The 21,631-nt window shown below is 33.0% G+C and overlaps 1 protein-coding gene across 1 annotated transcript in view; it reads left to right on the top strand.

Moving 5' to 3' along the window:
• Positions 1-859: 859 nt before the first annotated feature.
• LOC150098091 (tyrosine-protein kinase Fer-like) overlaps positions 860-21,631 on the top strand; it is a 222,119-nt gene continuing 201,347 nt past the window's right edge. The window contains exons 1-2 of the mRNA XM_090406102.1: positions 860-1,269; positions 13,284-13,502. Of these exons, the coding sequence (XP_090262228.1) occupies positions 13,290-13,502 (213 nt within the window). The 5' untranslated portion in view covers positions 860-1,269; positions 13,284-13,289. The remainder of the gene's footprint in view (positions 1,270-13,283; positions 13,503-21,631) is intronic.

The raw sequence follows: 21,631 nt of genomic DNA, 5'->3' as shown, positions 1-21,631 counted from the left end.
CTAAACATGGCTTCGCTGATGATGAAAAAAAAAAAAAGAATTATGTCGATCTGCACCCACTGTGGAATAATCCATAGGTAGAGAACGAACGGGGAAGGAAGCATTCTTTCATAAGATGAAAGAGAAAAATATAATAAAAACACTTAAAAAATAAAATTTTTATATTTTTATTTTTTTATGAAAAAATAATTATAATTACTTTTATTTTAATTATTTTAAAAAGTTTAATTCCATAGCAAAACAATTAAACGTGAGTTTCATTTTTTGTTATCGAAACTGAAGTAATAAGAAACGTGTGTTCGGTTTAGAGAATAGTAGCACTTTTTCATATTCGCTTTATACAATGAAAAGGCATTAGGGGATTTGTATACATTTTATTTCAAAAATACAAATTAATATTTATCATTTTCTTTTTCACACGAAAATCTGAACTGTATCCTTGAAACTAGTGGAGGGTCAGTGGTTACTCCTCCTTTTAAGCGATCTTTCTAAAATAATATAATAATATTGTGACTTTTCGGTAAGAACAACCAAGAAACATATCTTTTTAAAATTAAAATACATATTTAAATTTTGAAATGAATGATATTAGTCTTCTCTCTTCCTCAACTATGTGGAAGATGATGAGGCCGAATGAACTCTTTCAATGCTTTAGTGATGAATATTAACATAACAAATATATTACAAAAAAAAAAATCCTCAATTTTTTCGCAATCGCCTCCCCGCAAAGCTCACGTCTGGATCACCGTTGATTATAAGTACAATTCATCCCCACTCATGGAATTTTTTTTTTAAGCTACTCCTTCCTTCATTATGTAATTGCACGTGCAGTATAGCAGTTCGTGCAGTAGGTCGAGGTTTCGACGCTTGTAGACTTTGTAGTTTGCCAGTTAAATTGATATTTTAAAACTTAACTTACTCCTCCTTCCCCAACTTTCAAACTTATAGAAAGGTTTGTTATAAGCAGATCATCTGAACTCGCTTCGCCCAGTTTTTAATAGTTTTTAATAAGAAAATTTGCCATGTAAACACGTAATGCAAAAACTGCATTCCGTTAGTCCTCTCTCTCTCTCTCTCTCCCAGGATCAGCATGTGTTCCCGTTTTGAAATAGGAACGTTAGGGCTATGAATTGTTTAATGTACGCCTATAATTTGTAGTTAAGCATCTAAAACCCTTTGAATACACACGGCATTTGATCGGATTCCAAATAGCGAATTCGTTAAACTGTCTAATAATCTGTAAGCATATCCAGAAATATTTTCTTAAACGTAAGTATATAGTATATTACATTTTTTTAAATGAACATAACGTATATTATTACCCAATATATACATTAATGAATCTAATGCTATATTATTTACTTGATACGTTCCCAAACTCGCCTAACAGCCAGTTTAATTTGTACTGTAGGAAGCTGATTCGTGTATGCCCTGTGTTGTATTGTTAAAACGTCATATTCGATTTTTCAGTCGCTGTGTAGGTGATTTCCTCACAGCAAACTTGAATGCAAAATACTTAATGAGCACATACTGTTTTAGCCATCACTCTCATTTTTTATCACCTGAAACATTAGAACTTTTGATCTGTCATTTTTACATACAGATGAATTTTGAGTGCCTGAAGATATTGATAAATAGGAAGAGGTTCTTACATTACACTCTTGGTCTTCCTGATCTTGCACTGTGAAACTAGAAAACTAGATGAGTTTCCTCATCTAGTTTTCTAGATGAGGAAACTCTTGAAAGTTGTAGAGAATGTTTTTTCACTTGATTACAAATTATACTTGACTAGAAATTTATATTCTTGTTTATAACAAGAATATAATTTTTGCTATTTGTATATATTTTGAAATTATTCTTGTAGTTGCATATGGAAAATACATCACTTCTGCATTAATTCAACCTTTGTGTCTCCCTGGGTCTGGCTTTCAGGAAGATGAGATGAAACTGATGTCTCAATAAACAGTGAAACTGGTCTTGGTAGTGACTCTTTCCATAATGCATAGCAATATACACATTCAAAAGGAAACATGCTTTGCATTATGAGATTCTAAGGCATTTGATGATGTAAAGTCAGTCGCTATATATGAGTAGCCTAGTTGTGAAGATACTTTGTGCTTTCATACTTTATTCAAAAGTAAGCAAACTTTATTTGCTTACACTTGAATAAAGGATAAATTGAGAATATAATTTCATGTCCATTTCTTATCTTAAGCTCTTGAAAGGATTTAGGATAAATAAGTAGAATAACATTATGACTCTAGAATGTAAGCAGTTTGGTAGAGCAAAGGTGTCTGCAGAATTGTTAAACAGAAGGAGAAGGATGTATATGATTGAGATGTATGGGTCAGTGAGAGAAACATGACTAAATGTTGAGAAAATTATTCACAGAGTGGAAATGAAGTGTGTGTGTAAGGCGGAGGAGTGGGGAGGTAGAAACTAATGGAGTGTGCTGTTATGTGGTGTGTGGCAAGCATAGAGATGAATGAATTTAAATGGTTGTGCAGCAACAATTTGCATTAGGATAGGCCTCTTTTGAAGACTCATCTCATGAAAGTCTGCATTAAATAAGCTTTAATATTATCAGTTTTCAGGTCGGCCTTCATCTGGCATTATGTCAAGAGTGTAACATACATGGTTCCAAATGTTTCAGTAGCAGTAATCATATCAAATATAGCCACACATATACATTTGTTTTGAACTGAACATTAAATAAGAGTTCATATCCTAAAGTTTCAGTAAAATCTGAAATGTTCATTAAAGAAAACCAGTTTTTTGTATTTCATCAATGCATATACATTGCCAAGAAGGCAAAGTGTATGCTACAGTGCAGTACTTTTCAATAGTTAGTGATATACCATAAGTTTTTGTTTGTTCTTTCCATCAATGAATATTTTCTTTCGTTCAACGGAAAGAAAATATTCATTGATGGAAAGAACAATTTGAGAAAACTTGAAATGATGCATTTACAATATATTTTTTTGCTTAGTTTTGTGTAGGACAGTTGATTTGCCTGTGTTTGTTGACTGTATACTTAAGCCCAAAATGTTTTGTGTAGGCAAATCAGTCATCAGAACACATGCATTTTGCTGTTGTTGGTTGTGATGGGCAGTAGATGGTGTTGATCGTTGTGTGTTGCAGAAAAGTTAAGCCGTAGGAGAGATGGTGAGATGTGTATAGCTGATTGGAGTAGAGTGCCCTCCCATGATAAGTTCTTGGAGATGTCACATAATAATAACAATAAGCCTCCATAGTGCAATTGGAAGAACGATCATTCATTGCACCCTTTGATTGGAAAAGGCCTGAGTTCGATTCTCATCATGATGAGAGGAATCTTTATATGGGTATTTTTCAATTAAATATGAGTTAGCTGATCTCATACAGAAGTAGTGGGTTCTTTTTCACCCTGAAACACAGGTTTTTCATCCCGCATACAGCCATATCAGCATTGAGAATACATGCTGCCATTTAGAGACAAAAAACAATAGTGGTGGAAGGCAGTAGATGTCATTAGTGTTGGTGATGATGGCAGTGGTGGTTCACTGAGTTGGTGGATAAAGTGGTGGAGATGGAGAGTTGTAGAGTAGGTGCCCTCCCTCAATGAGTCTTTGAATTCCTTGGAGTTGTCATGTAATAATAATAATAATATTCAAGAATGATTTTAAAGGATATAATTAAAATAAGTGACATTATGTTACAGTTTGTGAAATTTCATGATGTATTTACAATATGCTCTTTTATGTTATCATGATGCTTTGTTGACTCAAGATATTAGTGATATTTTATTTAGAAACACATGCCAATCACTTGTTGATTTTGCACACTTGTTTTGCACATTTAAAATAATTCCACATGACTGTAAACATGCAGTACTTTGTGATCTTGCCACATAACTGAAACACATGAAATCTGTTGCTACTCAGCATGTATTAAAATCTTAAATATCTATATTATAAATAACCTTCCATTTTCCATCCTATAGATATATTAAGTTCTAATCTGGTAATAACAATGCATAAGCTCTAAGCAATTGGAAATATATTAAGTTCTAATCTGGTAATAACAATGCATAAGCTCTAAGCAATTGGAAATATGACCTGCATTACTTCAACCTTGGTATCACTTCTGGGTCTGGCTCTCACCGATGAGACCTCAATAAAGTTCAAACCAGTCTGGGTAGTGGCCCTTTCCATAATGTTTAGCATTATACATGACTCTAAGGGATATGTGTTGCACCATGGGATACTAAGGCAATTGATGTGAAGTCATTATATACAAGTAGCCTAGTCATGAAGTTACTTCATGTACAGACTTTGTTTGCTTACTTGGAAAGGATGAAAGCAAGAATATTGGTCTTTAATTTAAAGCTCTAAGCAAAGTAATCTGCTTCTGGAAATGCAGATTTATTATTATTATTATTTATATGGGTATTCCATGGAGTCAAAAGACTCATTGTGGGAGACCCACTCATATCATACATCTCCTTAAATTTATTCACTGTTGGGGTACTCTCAACCACCTTGGGCAATCCAATTTATATAAATGAATGGGCTTTTTGCATTCTGGCAGTCAAAATAAGGATGTTGTTTAGATAGTACTTTAAATATGTTACTGCTGAATTTGATAAAATATACTTCCTAAATTGAAATGTGAGAAATCTCTAAACAATGAATGGTCATTAAAAAAAGATTGCAGTTGTTTGGCTTATTTGCATTTATTGCCACTTCTCATTTTTTTTTATTATAGTACTTTCAAATAGAATTTAGTTTTGAAAAACAATCAGTATTTCTTTAACTTTGGCAGTGTTTATTAAAGCATCATAATTGTGACATTTACAAGTAATTTATTATTTTTTATTTTAATGCGACTCCCATTCATAAAGGGTTGATGTATTGTAGATTAGTAGTGTGGGTGGGCTAAGGGCTTGATAATCGAGAAAGCCTGCTGTAGATTGAACATTGGACTTTATCAAGCCACTTCAGGTCTCCATTTACTGTCATTGCAAGTTTTCTGGTTTTATATTTTTATCCTTTGCAATACTGTTAGTGTTTATTAGCACTTTGAAAGTTGGGTGTGATGTCTCTTATTTTGAAGTGGGGAGTTTAGGCTTATAGGCTTGTACTTGGAATAAAATGACAAATGGATAATTTTCAAAAAATTCACAATATGAATTTGAATGGTAATTTTGATAAGTATTTGTCACTTATGTTCTACATGCATTGACTTACTGTCCTTATTTTGATATGTGGTTGAAGAAAATTTAAAAATTAAGGAAATGCAACTGAATTACCAACTTATATTATATATAAGTTAGTAAGTAATTAAGAAATATATTTCAAATATGTTACTGCATTCCATAGCAGTGACACCTTTTAATTGGAAATACCTAGGTTCATTTCTTACCTAGAACAAAAGGAACATTTGGTTAGGCATGGCTTACCTTTGACTGAGGTATGACTGAACTTGCTAAAGATAAGTAAAGTCATATCCAAATAAAAAAAAATAATAAAATCAAGTAAATGAATGAAACTGATAATTGTTTCTTCAAAGTTTAACAATGCAATAAAAAAAAAAAAAAATACACACTTAGTTTGCACCGTTATCATTTACTTTAAAAATATTACTATTACAGGCACCTCCATGAGGTTAGAAATTCATCATGGGAGGCTCACACTAGTCATAATTCATAAAAATCTAGCCTTCACACATGCATTCACATCATAACCACACTGTTATACAATTTCCAAGGATGACCCTAGTTTTCTACCTACTGATATGTTGAATAATTTCTTTTGTATCAGTTTTATAGCACCCTTTGGTAATTTATAAGTTACTATCATATACTCTCTTTTCTGCCTGTCATCTAAACATATTTTCTAGCACATGAATCAACTCAGATGCAATATTAACAAACTAGATAAAATGGAAGAGAGAAGAAAATATGAGTATGAATTAAAACAAACTGAAAAATATACAGCTGGAAGAGAATGAAAATATCTAAAACATCTGAAATTGTATCAGGTATAGCATAAAAGTAGCAGCAGAAAACTTGATTGGAATTCATAGTAAAATACAGCATAAAAAATGGTTTAGTGAAGAATGTGAACTGGCAGTAAAGAAAAAAAAATAAACATTTGGCTTAATAATCAACTGATATGCTGCTCAGATATACAAAGAGAGCAGCTAGAAAGTCAATAAAATAATTAGACAACAGAAAAGAAAATTTTTACATGAACAGATTGAAACCCAGAAATAATTTACAGTACATGATCCAAGGAAAATTTTCCATGAGATTAAAAACCTAAGAACAGACCCACATATGAAAACAGCAGTAATCAAGAATAGCAGTGGACAAACACTATCCACTACAGATGAAGTAGCAAACAGGTGGAAAGAGTACTTGAACAAACTCCTAAATTTTGATGAACCTGCTGAGTATTTTAAACAGAATACTTGTCACCCAGAAATATTTAAACCTTCACTAGCTGAAGTAGAAGAAAGTATAAAGCATCTCAAAGACGACAAGGCACTAGATACTGATGAAATAGTAGCTTTACTCATTAAATATGGGGGAAGCAAATTTGTCACTCATATATAAAAGCTGGTAAATTTAATATGGGAAAAAGAAGAGATACCTGAAGAACGGAAAGATTCATTAATCATTCTACTTTATAGAAAGGGAAACAAAAATGAATGTGAAAATTATAGGTGGATATTGCTACTCTCAGTATACTACAAAATTTTATCTAATATTATAGTAAAGAGAATCTTATCTTATTTTGAAGAAAATATAGGTGAATATCAAGGGATTCCAAAGAAATAGATCAATAGTTAACCAGATTTTGGCATTTAGATAGATACTAGAAAGTAAAAATGGAAGTATAATCTGCAGATCCATATTTTATTTGTGGACTTTAGAAGTACATTTGATAGCATTCATAGAGAGGTCCTATGGAGAGTATTAGATGAACTAGGAATACCTCATCAGATAATACACTTAATCAGTGGAATGTGGAATTCAGTGGATCTAATGGAATTAGATCTGAACATTTTGATATAATGGCAGGATTGAAGCAAGGAGATGCCCTTCACTCATCCTTTTTAATTTAGCATTAGAAAAATATATTTGAGAAACTGTAAAAGATACATAACACAAACAGAACAGTAATAGTAGGATATACAAATGATATATGCCTCGTCAGAGAAAATGCTGAAGACATTAGAATAACATTTAGAAAACTCATACTCAAAACTGCTGCTGAAAAATTAGGATTACAAATCAACCAGGATGAAATGGAATATTTAAATATATGCAGAAATCGCAATCAAGGGGAAAATGATCAGTTTACTATTGAAAACCTGAAAGTTAAAAGTGCTGCTTCCTTCAAATATCTCTTAGAACATTGATTACTTAAGAGTAAAATTAGCACAGAAATAAAAGGTAGAATACATGCTCCAGTAGATCTTATTTTTCACTACATCATTTACTGTCTTCCGAAATTCTATCAAGCGGAGTTAAAAAAAGAAATATATAAAACTCCTGTTGTTTTATATGGAATAGAAACCTGGAACATAATAGACCAAGATGCAAAAGTATTGCTGATCTTTGAAAATAAAATCCTCAGAAAAGTCTATGAACCTGTAAGAGATAACACAAGGTGAATGGAGAAGACATAACCAAGAACTGTATGAACTCTATAGATTCCTTTCTAGCTGATGAAATCAGAGCTTGCAGATTTGAGATGGCTTGGATGGAAAGAATGGGTAAGGAGAGAATGGCTGAACAAGCATTCAAGATGAAGCCTGATGGAAAGCAACCTAGAGGTAGATCGTGGATGTGCTGAGAGGATAACATCCAAAACAACTTAGCTGAGATGGGAATCCAGGACTGAAATGGAAGAAGTTGGTACATGCAGCAAAGAACCCTATAGGTTCAACAAGTTGAAGAATACTATGATTAAATTCCACCCAACTAGATTGGAATTAATGCTGTTGTTTTGAATTACTTTGCTAAATTACATCATAAAGCACTTTGCTAAATTTTTGTCCTCTATCTGGCCAGTACAAAGTTGTCATATGTATGCTGGTGAACTAGCAAAATAAATTTAATAAATGTTATGTAAATTTGTGAAGATTCCTGCATATCTCATTTTTAGCCATTTTAAAATAGTGATTTCCTCATATAGCATTGAAATGTGACTATAAAAATTTCATACTTGTACAGAAATAAGAGATGAATGGCTGCTATAATGTCTTGAGTAGAAGTCAGAGGGAGCCAAATCTGGAGAATAGGGTGGATGTTCCAACAACATGATATTATAGTGATAGTTTTACTCATGGTTTGTTAAAAGAATGTACAAAAATAGCCAGCAGGACTTTATGAATAGAAATTGAATCTACAAATAAAGCCAGCATATTTGAACTAAAACTGAACTTAGTGATTACATTTTACAATCTGTTCTGGTAAGTTCTTCAAAATCTAACATGCAAGTGAAGAGAAGACAGGAGTAACATCATATTACGAGGGTGGTCTGAAAAGTTCTCATCCTAACAATGAAAAAAACAAATTTATAATTTCAAAATTATTTTTATTTTTCAACTTAATCTCCCTTAAGACTAATACATTTATTCCAGCGATGCTACAGCACCATTATCCCGTCCCTGTAGTGGTTCTCAGTAAGATCTGCAAAATACCCTTCTACAGCTGCAATCACCTCTTGATTCGAAGAAAAACGCTAACCAGGGAGGAAGAGTTATAGTTTTGGGAGAGCCAAATCTGGGGAATATGGTGGATGTTCCAACAATTCATAGTGCAGATCCTTAATTTTCCCATTGCCAAAACACCTTTGTAGGCAGGTGCATTCTCCTGATGAAAGATGATTTTTTTTTCTTCTGCAAACCAGGTCTTTTCTCACGAATTTTTTCATCTAGTCTGGCTAAAAGATCAGAATAATATTCCCCAGTTACTGTTTTATCCTTTTCAAGATAATTAATAAACAAAATGCCTTTAGCATCCCAAAACACCTGTGCCATGACCTTTCCTGCTGATGGAACTGACTCTGTCTTCTTTAGCGCTGAACAACCTGCTTCTGTCTACTGTTTTGACTGCTGTTTGGATTCTCGTGTGTAATGGTGAATCCAAGTCTTATCCATAGTAATAAATCGACACACAAAGTCAGTTATATTCTTGTTAAAATGCTCCAAGCACTGTTCAGATATTTTCATGCAAGTGCGTTTTTGATCTGCTGTGAGCAAGCGTGGCACCCATCTTGCGCAAAGCTTTTTCATTTGCAATTCTTCATGCAAAATATATCCTACACGTTCTTTTGAAATGCCTATAGTCTCAGCAATTTCACGCACTTTGACTGGCCGATCATCCAATACCATATCGGGCCCTTGATCAATGATTTCTGATGTTGTTACACTTTTTGGACATCCTTCACATGCATCATCTTCAAGGCTGGTACTGCCATGTTTAAACTCGGCAGCCCATTTCTTAATTGTCAAAAACAAAGGGGAAGAGTGCTCATAAACTTTTATGAACTTTGAAAGAATTTCTTTTGACGTTATATTCTTCACAAAGAATTTTATAACCACACGATACTCAATTTTATCCATTTTAAGGGATATAGACAACTTTTGCTTCAGACAGCTGTATAAAATAAGCTACTTGATAGAATGACTTGCAGTTTCATATGGATGCTTATGAGAGATGTACCAACTTTAAAAAAAAAAAAAATTGTGCCAATAGTGTTGCCATCTATGGTCGAGGCCGAGAACTTTTCAGGCCCCCCTCATATACTTGACAAGCAGTTATATTCATATATGTTCATGTATATAGTAGCCAAGTGTAGTAAAGTAATGCACTTTGGGAAGAGATCAGAAGCTGTGTACTATATTGATAGAACTGAACTGCAGGAAACTGATGGGGAAAGGTACTTTGATGTGATTGTGGACAGGAAGTTTAGAGGCATATTGCCAAGGTAACCAGAACAGCACATTATGTGGTTGTTGAAGAACATTCTAACAAGTAGAGATAGAGGTTATTGTGCCCTATATAAGGCTTTAATAAGACTACTTCACTACTGCACGCATATCTGGACTCTCAGATTACATGGCAATGAAAAGGTCATGGAGACGATCAAAAGGTAGGTGACATAGATTGTGCCAGGTCTGTCGAATGCTCCCTATGAGAGCAGATTGATGTTCTATAGACTTCAAAAGTTAGCTGATAGATGAAAAAGAGGAGACATGATAGAAGCATTTAAGTTATTAAAGGGATTTTATAGGATTGACACTGAAGACTTTTTTCAGTACATGGCAAGAAGGGAGAGAACAAGGGGTTACCAGTGGAAGTTGAGTAAGAGTGTGGTTAGCAAGGGTGTTAGGATTAGGTTTTTTGCTTTGAGGGTGGTGAATGAGTGGAATGGGTTGCCAGAGGTGGTTGTGGATGCTTCATCAATGAATGAGTTTAAGGAGAAGTATGATAGGTATTGTGTGAATGATGGCTAATGTGTGAATAAATAAGGCTTTAATAAGCAAACACCAGGACAAAAGATTTCTTATCTGGGAACTAGTTAGATGTAGAAGTCTTAAGAAGGAACTTATGTGAGAACTATGAGGTTTGGAATTGGAAGAAGTTAGGTGATATTTGAAGCAGTGTCATTGTATTGGTATTGCAAAAAATTAATATCATGTTAAATATTCTCAGGTTTAGAAAAATAAATGGGATGGGTTTTATGGAATAGTGATCTTATTAAGGAACAAACACACACATTCACTCACGCAGGCCCGGCTGGTGGCGTGTGCAATATACACAGGCCCTGCAGAAGAAAAGACACCTAAAAGATGTCAAAAAATATGAGATAAGAGTTTAAACGAACAACAAATTGTACAGAATGGTACATATAATTATGAATGCATGTCGTCTTCCGTTCGGGCCCCTTCAGATATTCCCGGAAACGAACAAATAAATTCTGAAATTGTATCCTGGATCCAATTATATCACTGTAATTTTTTTATTAAAATTTATGAAAATATACCTAAAATAGTTCTTTATTTCTTGATGTATCATAAATCAACTTATGATTAATTATTGAGTTCCATGTAAAAAAAAATTGTATAAGCAAGACTAATCCATAGGTAACATTATACTGTAAAGCAGTTTTCATTTGTTTTTCATTTCCTGTTCGTTTTATTCACACATTATTCAAAAAAAAACATTTTTGGAAAGGCACCGAACATTAATCGCACACACAAGAAAAATACTAGGCACTGCCGCTGCACACACACACACACACACACACAATGACCAAAAAATAAAAATGATAGAGAGTACTTTCATTATTATTATAAGAAGCAGTTAGCTGAGCAAACTAAAGGAAATCAATGTTATTATTATTATGTGACACCTCCAGGGAGTCCAAAGACTCATCGAGGGAGAGTGTGCCAATTATTATTATTATAAGAAGCAGTCAGCTGAGCAAGCTAAAGGAAATCAATGTTATTATTATTATGTGACACCTCCAGGGAGTCCAAAGACTCATCGAGGGAGAGTGTGCCAACAGCAATAATTGAACTACTTCCAACTACTAACCGTGCTCAAACTTGCTTAACTTTTTGCTGAGCCATTAGTAGCAGAGGTCTTACCAATCAACCAACCTTTGCTGGCAAATTTCATTGCTAAGTAGCTAGAAAGAATGATCATGGAAGAATAATGTTATTGAATGTAACAGTAGTAGGATGCATACTAAGTAATTGAGCTATTGGGTGGCCATTTTGTTAATATATATCACTTGGGTGTTAACTTACTTGGTGTCTGCTACTCTGCAAAGAACAAATGAGAAAAATAGTTATACAAATGAAACATACCAGAGATGATTCGTAGTAGAGGTTCGGTGTAGTGGTTGAGGCAGTTGTTGGTGTCCTCCCGTGATGAGTCTTCGGACTTCTTGGAGGTGTCACGAATAATAATAATAATAATAATATTGCTCTCTCTCTCTCTCTTGACTAGATTGGGATTTTAGTACATGTGTTAAGAGAATTTGTGGTGAACTGGTAATATTTTTGACCTTGTTGTTTTGAGCCTTAACATAAATGGAATTTCAAATCCAAAAGGATAGAAAGAGTGTAAGATTGTCCTGTTGTATGTTGACAAAACAGATGCATCATGTTATAGACCAGTCAGTATTATCTGCAGAGTAATAGTGTCAAAGGTCTGGGAAAAGCTGATGAGACATGATGTTCCCATCTATCCAGTCCTGAATCTGAATTCAGGACTGGATAGATGAGAACATCATGTCTTTGTTGATGAATAAACTTTTCTTCTTAATTTGCCCTCATTTTGTGATAAAGTAACTACCATATTGGATAAGGGGAAACAGAAATTCCTTGATATTAAATATAAACTTATTGAACATGCACCAGACAAACTGAAAATAGTAATGATGGTTTGAGTTTAAGCACCAATAAATATTTATTTACCAATATCTGAAATGTTATGGTGATACACACTAATTTGCCAAAACCAGGCTCAGCAATTATGATTTTCATCGTTTAAATTTAAAAATTTTGGGAGAAAAAAAAAATTGTGTGAGGAGGATTGTGTGTAATGAATAGATTGGTGCTATGTGCAAGTGGTAATGGTTGGCAGGTCACTGTTTCCAAATGCAGAGTTACACATTTTGGACCAAAGAGATTCCAAATAGCATACTATATGGATTTTGTTCTGGGAAAGTAAGGTCTCGGAGTGATGATAGAGAATTGAATTTCAGAGGCCACATTATACAGAGCGTTATGGAAATACCATACAGGTTAACAGCAGTGCTGAAAGGACACTGACATGCTATAATAATCAAGTCATTGCCTGTTTTTATAAGTCTTAGTAAAATCATGTTTGAACCACTGTGCTCAGTCTGGTTTTCAGGGTTCTGAAGGTGAAAAGTGAAATGACGGAGAAGAAGTGATGTGATAGACAAGCTGATAAAAGGATATAGTGATATCTGGTTTCTCTCCTTTATCTGTGAATAAATTTAATGATAGGTGTGTGTGTGTGAGAGCTGAGTGAATCCACCTATGACAATTTTTAAACTTCTTTCACATTTTAAATGCTAATTAATAGTGTGTACATCGCATCCTTTGATTACATGAAATTTAATAAATGCATACATTGTCATTTCTATAAATTTAAAAATAAGTAATGTGAGGTTATTGTGTTTAGGTCGATGCTCAATTTCATTTGAATGGAAATTATTTAATAGCAATTTATATTTTATTCTTTCAAGGTCAGCATGGGTTTTGCTGCTGATCTCCAAGGAAAGACTTCACATGATGCCTTGCTTTGTCTGCAGGATGCAGAATTACGCCTTTTGGAAAATATGAAAAGATGCATTTCATTGAGAGTAAAATGTGATCGGGAATATGCTATTGCTTTAAATTCTGTTTGTATACAAACATTGAAAGTTGACAGAACAGAAGAATTAGGTGGAAGCATGATTGCAAGAGTATGTTAATTTAAAATTTTTTGATATTCAAAAGCATTCTTATATTATTTAGCATATTAAAAGTCTGTAATTTTATGAATTCATAAAATATTTTGTTTTCATTCTTTTGTATTCTCTTTCAAATAAAATACTTCTAGATAATAATTACTAAATAATGTCACTAACAAAAATGCATTGTTAATATTTGCATGCATAATTAGATAACATAATTTTATAGAAAAAATTATGTATGGTAGGGTACTTAATTACATTTAAATCTCACACTTAATGATCTGATTAGTTTCATCGATACCTTGATATCCTCAAAGTAGTATATCTGTTTCTGATTACAAATAATGCCATGCAATCCAAAATGAAGATATTGTTTTAAACAATGGCGTTATGATTTTGTTGTTTTCATTTGCATTATTTTGCTGTACTATGCTTTAGAGACACCTTCTGGATTGGAAGATCATCTACTATATAAGAAAAGTATTGATTTATATTAATAAGGGTATCAATTTAAAATTCATATCTTAGTTGATACAATGGGAGTTGCCTAATGAAATATGCTCACTTTACGAGTTAATTAATGAAATAATTCGTAATCTGTGGAATGGTAATCCATTTGGAAGGAATGCCTTCCCCTTAATTCATGATTACATTCTTATAAAATATAGTACTTTTGATCCTTCATTCCTTCATCACGTTCTAGCAAAGATAATTTCTCTCTTATATATATTAATTTCTTGCCTCAGATATAATCCCATAGTTAAATTCTTCCATATTGATATTTTTTTATTGTATTCACTAAGCTGAGATTCTATGACATGCAATTGGAGACTGGATTACCTCATATTAACAACATACTCTGTCCACTGAGTATGTTTACATTCTGAAAGTTTTTCCACTTGGTTACAAAATAAATTATACCTGACAAGTGATTACATTTGTTTTAATCCTATAACAAGTATAAGTAAAAGTTTGCATCTTCATAACCTCTATGTACAACTAGACCAGTGAGTCTTAACCTTTTTTAGTGATCAGCAATCCCCCCCCCCTCTTGAATCTAAAAATAAGTTCTCGCAACCCCTTGAAAAATGTGTTTCTATTTCTTTATTTAGGAAATTACATCTATTGCAAGATAGTTTATTTATTTAAAAATAAACACATACATATACATACAAAACAATATCTCAATTTTTAATGGCTATGTTGTTGTTGTTGTTTATTCATAATAATACTTTTGAAGCGAGGCTCCTTTTTTGAAAGAGCCACGCGTAAGTCACAACTTGCATTTAAATGATTTCTGGCTTTTGTTTTTATGTGCAAAAGCGATGAAAATCCCATTTCACACAGGTAGGTGGTGGCAAATGGTAAAAGTGTCTGCAATGCTGCTTTTGCCAGCTGTGGATAAGGTTCTACCAGAATTGTTCTAAGTCCAGTTTTTCAAATTCCATTTGAATACATGCATTGGCTTGTATTTCAATAAGATCGTCTTTTATTAAATAGCTGTCATCCATCGAATCTGGGTCAAAATTTAGAAACTTCTCTTGCACCCCTGGAAATGCTTTCTCGCACCCCAGGTTAAGAACAACTGAACTAGACTATATTCCAATCTGCTTGTATATGTAGAGTCTCTTGACTTTCACATTACTTGACTCAGTATTCCATAATGCAAATCCAATCCCACTTCCTTTTAGATATGTATAGTATTATGTTTCATATTTGGACGTGTATGTATATCACCCCTAAAAAAAAAAAAAAGCAGCTGTTGTGTGAATGAGGTTCTTAGCATAATGGAACACCTGTAACAGCAAGAATAATTTTATGCTAAAGAGAAGTGATAGGGACTCAGCATCGTGTATGAATTCTATCCTATCAGTGATCCTAACAGGCACTTAAGTGCCCATGTTCTTTCCAAGTATTCTTGGACTTCACAACCGTAATTTGAGGATAAGGTGGTTAGCCCTATGCTTCCCAGTGTGTCCTATGTCTATAGATGTGTGCGTTCATGGGGCCGGTTTGCCTGTTCTGAGGGCCGAAAAACCTGAATTTCTGGGAGGAAAAACCTCCTACTTCCATGTGAGACTGGCTAACTCACCTTTAGTCGAAAGAGACCAGATAAATTTCCTCACTTCACTGACGGAAATCAAACCCAGTTTTTTTCAACCAAAGGGCTTCGTTTATACTGACTGAACAACAGAGGCTCTCATATATGAATTACCTCTGCAAATAAATGAGAGATAGCAGAAGTTATTGCCAATAACTTAGTGTTGAAGCATATGTTTCATTGAGAATGCAGTGAGAATTGTATAAATAGGATATTCAAACTTGTTTAGAATCCCTGATGAAGTACCACTACAACCTCATATTTCGTAGTTGTGTATTGATTAATTTTTATCACTAATTTTTTACCTTGTTTTAACTACCAGTGTTGAAACAAATGTGTTAACTGCTTGCATATATATATATGTGTGTTAACTTGTTTTCTTGGTTGCCATTAGTTTCTCATGATGTGGTGACAACTAAAAAAAAAGCAGTTGAAACACATTTAGGTTAATTTTGGTAAAATTTACATTTAGAGGCTTCTAGTAAAATGTACACTCAGACCAGAGCATTCTGTAAGAATGCTGTTTTGAAATGAGATATGGACAAGCATACCACATATCCATGCAGTTAGCAGTATATTGGCAGTACATATCATAGCATCGATCAAACATAACTGCATAATAAGTTGTAGTATATTCAGTTTTATATCCCTTTTATACAATATCAACAATGGTTTGGGAATTATCTTCTTCCTAACATGGATTTTAGGCCAGGTGATCTGTCCCAGTCTCATGCCATCTCTTTCTTGGTCTTCCGATTCTTTTTTTCCACTTATTTTGTATCTGTATAATATTTTTGGTAGTCTGCTGTTGTCCATTTTATTTAAATGTTCTATTCATTTTTGTTTATACTGTCTTATGTAGTAATTAAGGTTGGTCGATTGGTAGAGCCTCTGCTACTAATGGCTCAGTTAAGTAAGTTTGAGTGCGGTTAGTAGTTGGAAGGGGATAATCGTTCGATGCTGTTGGCACACTCTCCCTCGATCAGTCTTTGGACTCCTTGGAGGTGTCAAATAATAATAATAATTAATTAGTTTTATATTCAGGGATTGTAAAATTTCTTCATTTGTTTTATGGTTCCACTTGGTATATCCAGCTGTTTTTCTGAGAACCTTCATTTCTGCTGTTTGAATTCGTTTTTCATCTTTCCTTTTTATGATCCATGTTTCGCTTCCATATAGTACAGTTGGTTTTGACAAGACATTATGTAGTCTGAGTCTGATTCTAGTGTGTTTTTGTACTAGGGATGGCTTAAATATATTATTTATTATGCCATTTACTTTGACAAAGTTTGATATTTTGGTGTCTGTTTTTTTCTTCTTCGTATGATAAATCACATTCCAGGTATCTATCCAAAAGTATTTACTTCTATTTTATTATCTATCACTATTTTACTTCTTACTGGTTTTTCTCCTCCGAATGCCATTATTTTTGTGTTTTCTTTAGATATTGTCATATTATTTTGTTTTGAGATATCATTTCAGTTTCATTTGATATCATGAGATATCAAATCGGCCCTTCAGAACACACGCAATTTACAGACAAAAAATACTAGTTGTGGTAGTGGTGAAGGTGGGCGGTAGATGGCGTTAATGGAGATGATTCGTAGTAGAGGTTTGGTGTAGTGGTTGAGACAGTTGTAGGTTCCTCCTGCGATGAGTCTTCAGACTCCTTGGAGGTGTCACGAATAATAATAATAATAATAATAATTTAATGATTTTAATGATCTTTGTAAATCATCTTCTGATGTAGCTAATACTATTTGATCATCTGAAAATAGTAGTGAGTTTATCTATCTTTATTTGTGCAGTTATTTGTATACCTAATGGGTTATACTGTTTCCAGATTGTTATAATTTTATTTATATATGTATATATTGAAAAGCAGAGGTGAGAGGGTACATCCTTATCATTCTCCTTGATATATGTTTTTCCATTCTGAGATGTGTTCTATTTAACTGCTATTTTATTTCCTGTATATATTTCTTGAATGGATTGTAAAAGTTGGTTTGGTATATTTAAATTGGTTAAACAATTTTTGTGTACTAATTTTGGCAAAGACTTTTTCATAATCGATAATCGAGTGCTTCTTTTTGAAATTCTCTTCTCTTTTCTATTAATAATTTTAGAGTAAAAATTGGATCTATGGGCCTTTTTGGAAACCATTTTGTTCTTCTAGTAGTTTGTCCTCTACAATACTGCTTAGCTTCTCTTTTAATATTCCTGCATATATTTTATATCCTGTATTTAGCTGACTAATTTCCCTATAGTTATTGCAATCATCTTTATTTCCTTTTTTATAGATTGGGATAACCAATGCTTTTTTCTAAGAGTTAGGAGTTTTTCCAGATATCCAAACCATATTAAAAAATTTCAGAAGTCATTCATTAAATTTTTCACCTGAATTTTTGTATAGTTCTGTATTTATATTGGCTTCTGGTGTTTTCTTATTTTTCATCTTCTTTATTGTATTTTTGAGTTCTAACATTGTGATATTTTCTGTTAGGTCATTCTTTGTTTTTATAAAATTTTATTTCATTGTTCTTATCTCTCCAGAGATTTTGGAAACAGGTCACCCATTTTTCTAAATCTATTGTTTGTATTTTTATCTTTCTTTTATTTCTTTATGCGTGTATTTTATTACTTTATAGGTTTTGGGTTGTGGCTTAATAAATAAATGTTACAAAATTGTTCCATCTATCTCTATGTTTTTACCTTATTTCTTGTTTTGCAATTGCACTGTTTCTTTCATATTCTATTTCTGCTTCTATTGTTTTGAAATTTAGCCATTTCTGATAACTGTCCTTTTTTGTTTTTATTACATTTTCTATTTTCTTTGTTCCAGTCTCGTAGTCCTCTTTTTCTAATCCATTTGCACTTTATTCCTAAGGTTTCTGTTACTGCTTTTGTGAGAATTTGTTTCAAATTTTCCCATTTGTCTTTTATGTCACTTGATTCATGTGTGGTTTTCTGTTTTTAAGTTTGTGCATTTTTGATATTGTTGTCTAACTTGGGTTGCTGGAATGAAGAAATTTTGTAGCTTGGTTGGTAAAAATTTTCAGTTTTATGTGTTTTTAGCTACTTTGGTTTAAATTGAATTTTTGCTGATACCATATATAACGATCAGAGTTTAATTCAAAGCCTCGATATGCTCTTATGTCTAAAATTAACTCCACTAATTTAAAATTTGTGATAACGTAGTCGATTACTGATCTGTATCCTCTGGCTGACCAAATATATTTGTATATTTCTTCGCGTTTAAACACTGAATTCATTATTCTCATATTATTATAAATGACAAAATCGCACAGTCTGTGACCATTTTGATTACATGTATCTTTGCCAAATTTACCTATGTTTGTTTTGTTTTCTTTGTTTCCTATTCTGGCATTTAAATCTCCTGCTAGTAGCAAATAGTCAGTTTTGTTTGTTTTCTCTATGTCATTCTGTAATTCTTTATAAAATATATTACTGTCTTCTTCTTTTCCCTCTTCTGGTGCATATGCACCAATTATTGTTTTGTGTGGCCTCTTAATGTCTTTAGTCTAATTTCTATTAGTCTTGCATTCAAATAGTTGTAATATACAATATTGTTCTTTAGAGATTTATGTACCATAATCATTATACCTGCTTTTGCTCTTTCTTCTTTTTTTTATTCCACTGTAGATTTGTATATAGTTGTTTTGGGTTAATAGTTGTTTCTTTTGTACCTTTTGACTTTTTCTTTGTTTCTGTTACTATACATATCTTTATGTTAACTTGGTTTAGTTGTTTATCAAGTTCTTCTTTGTGTGCAATGCTTCTCACATCATATCATATCATGCTTAATTGAAATTACTAAGAAATATCAGTTTATTATTGCTTAGTCAGAAGTCTCCTAAAAGTAAATTTAGCTGAATTTTCCAAATTTTCATATCTGTTATTAATGGTACAAATTCTATGCATAATCAAATTTACAAAATGAATGAATTAATGCTGTTTGCTGAGCTTCTGTTTTAGGTTACAGTACCATGAATGGCATATTGCTTCGTGGTATGCCTGAGCATGTTAAAGATGAAATGATGTTTGGATATCTTATCCTCTTATTGGTTATACAATAATCTACTGTTTATCCAACCACATCCAGAAGGCAGTTTGCCATTCTTATAATTAAAGTATAATTACATGGTGCTACTAGAAGTTGGTTGACATGCAAGGGTCAGTTATTTGAAGGGTGGTTGTTTTGAAGTTTGGGTAAATGATAGATTACACTGTCCAACACAATTTTTGCTGACTTTTATATGAGACTTGTTTTTTACTAATTTGGGTGCGCTGATTTCAAATATCAAACCCATTTTTCTCTATCACGTCAGGTTTTTCCTCTATGGCATTTTCTTTTTGCTAATTTGTAAGTTTTTGATATTTTTAAGGAGGCAGTACTATTTAGAGGATCAAAAAAATCGATTTTTTAATATTATTTTCTGAAAGTATGTACTTTTAAAAATCTGTTCCTAACTTTTTATCAAGAAATTCGAAAAATTCCCGAAGATATAGCCTATTATTCAAAGCGGTGCACAGATCAGATTCGGAGAACTCACTGCTCTCACTTGTTAGTAAACGAATAAATGCGTAAGAACCTGCAACGACACGTACTGGCGCTTTGAATGCGAGAGAGGCTGATAATTAGATACATAACTACTTAACAATATTCATTAAAAATTACAAGAATATTTATAAAAAAATAACAATTTTACTTACACATGAGTTTCACGGAATAAATTTTTGTTTGTAGCAATTTCTGCTGTGTGTTCTGTTTTGGCAATCCCTTTGAATACTCCAACAGTAGTCAGCCATCATGTGAGAATCCCATCTTCCTTGGTACCGATCTTCCATAGTTTTTAAGTCTTGATGAAATCTTTCCCCTTGTTCATCGCTTACAGCACCTAAATTCTTGGGAAATCTATCACGATGACTGTATAGGAAATGAAGCTTTATGCTCATGTTGCAACCTAGGCGCTGGAAATTTTCAAGCATTGTTTCCACTAGATCTTTGTAATTGCATGCTTTTTTGTTTCCAAGAAAATTATTCGCAACCATCGTAAATGAAGTCCAAGCCTCTTTCTCAATTTCGTTCATAGAGTTGATGAAATTTGGGTCTCTCATTAAAGTTCTAATTTGCGGTCCATCAAATACACCGGCTTTAATTTTTTCATAACTAAGTCATGGAAATTTTTCGCATATGTATTGGAAACAGTCACCTTGTAAATCTAAAGCTTTAACAAACTGCTTCATAAGACCTAGTTTGATGTGTAGAGGTGGAAAAATGATTTTTTCCATGTCGATTAAAGGTTGATTTATAACATTCTGTTCTCCAACATTTAAGGATATTCTAAGAGGCCAATGTTTCTGACTCCAGTGTTGGTTTCTAGCTCGACTATCCCAGAAGCATAGAAAACACAAACTTTGTATATCCTCTTTGAAAGCCAAGTAAAAAGTTCACCATTTTAAGATCCACACAGATGATCCAGTTATGGTCTGTATATTTTAATAACTTCAGAACCTTTTAATGTCCTCATATGTTTCCTTTAAGTGGACTGAATAGCCAATAGGAATTGAGCCATATACATTCCCATTGTGTAGTAAGACACACTTGAAACTTCTGCTTGAACTATCGATAAATAAACGCCACTCATTTGGATGATATTGTACAACACTCATTTCAGTTAGTAAACTTGACACATTGTTACAGTAAACAAACCCACACTCGTGTTTAAAATATTGTACAAGATTACTTTCCCTGCTACGATAAAAAGTTATCTTCATATCTTGCTCCAGTAAGTTTTTTTCATTTAATCTTGAAGCTAACAATTCCGATGATTCCTTTGATAGGCCCAAATCTCTTACTAAGTCATTCACTTCCGCTTGAGTAAAACGTTGCGGTCCAGAACTAGAAATTAAATTTTCATTGTCTAAATCAACATCCGGGTCTTGCTCCTCAAGAACATCTGGCATATATCCCGATCATGCTCGTTCTCAAGTAAAGGAAGTCCTTTATAAATTG

The sequence above is a fragment of the Typopeltis vanoorti genome, chromosome 16, assembly GCF_054136105.1.
Source record: "Typopeltis vanoorti isolate ZY-2024b chromosome 16, IOZ_Tvanoo_1.0, whole genome shotgun sequence".
NCBI classification, from domain to species: Eukaryota; Metazoa; Arthropoda; class Arachnida; order Uropygi; family Thelyphonidae; genus Typopeltis; species Typopeltis vanoorti.
Note: the sequence above shows the minus strand (reverse complement) of the source record. Positions and strands in the feature narration are given on the sequence as shown.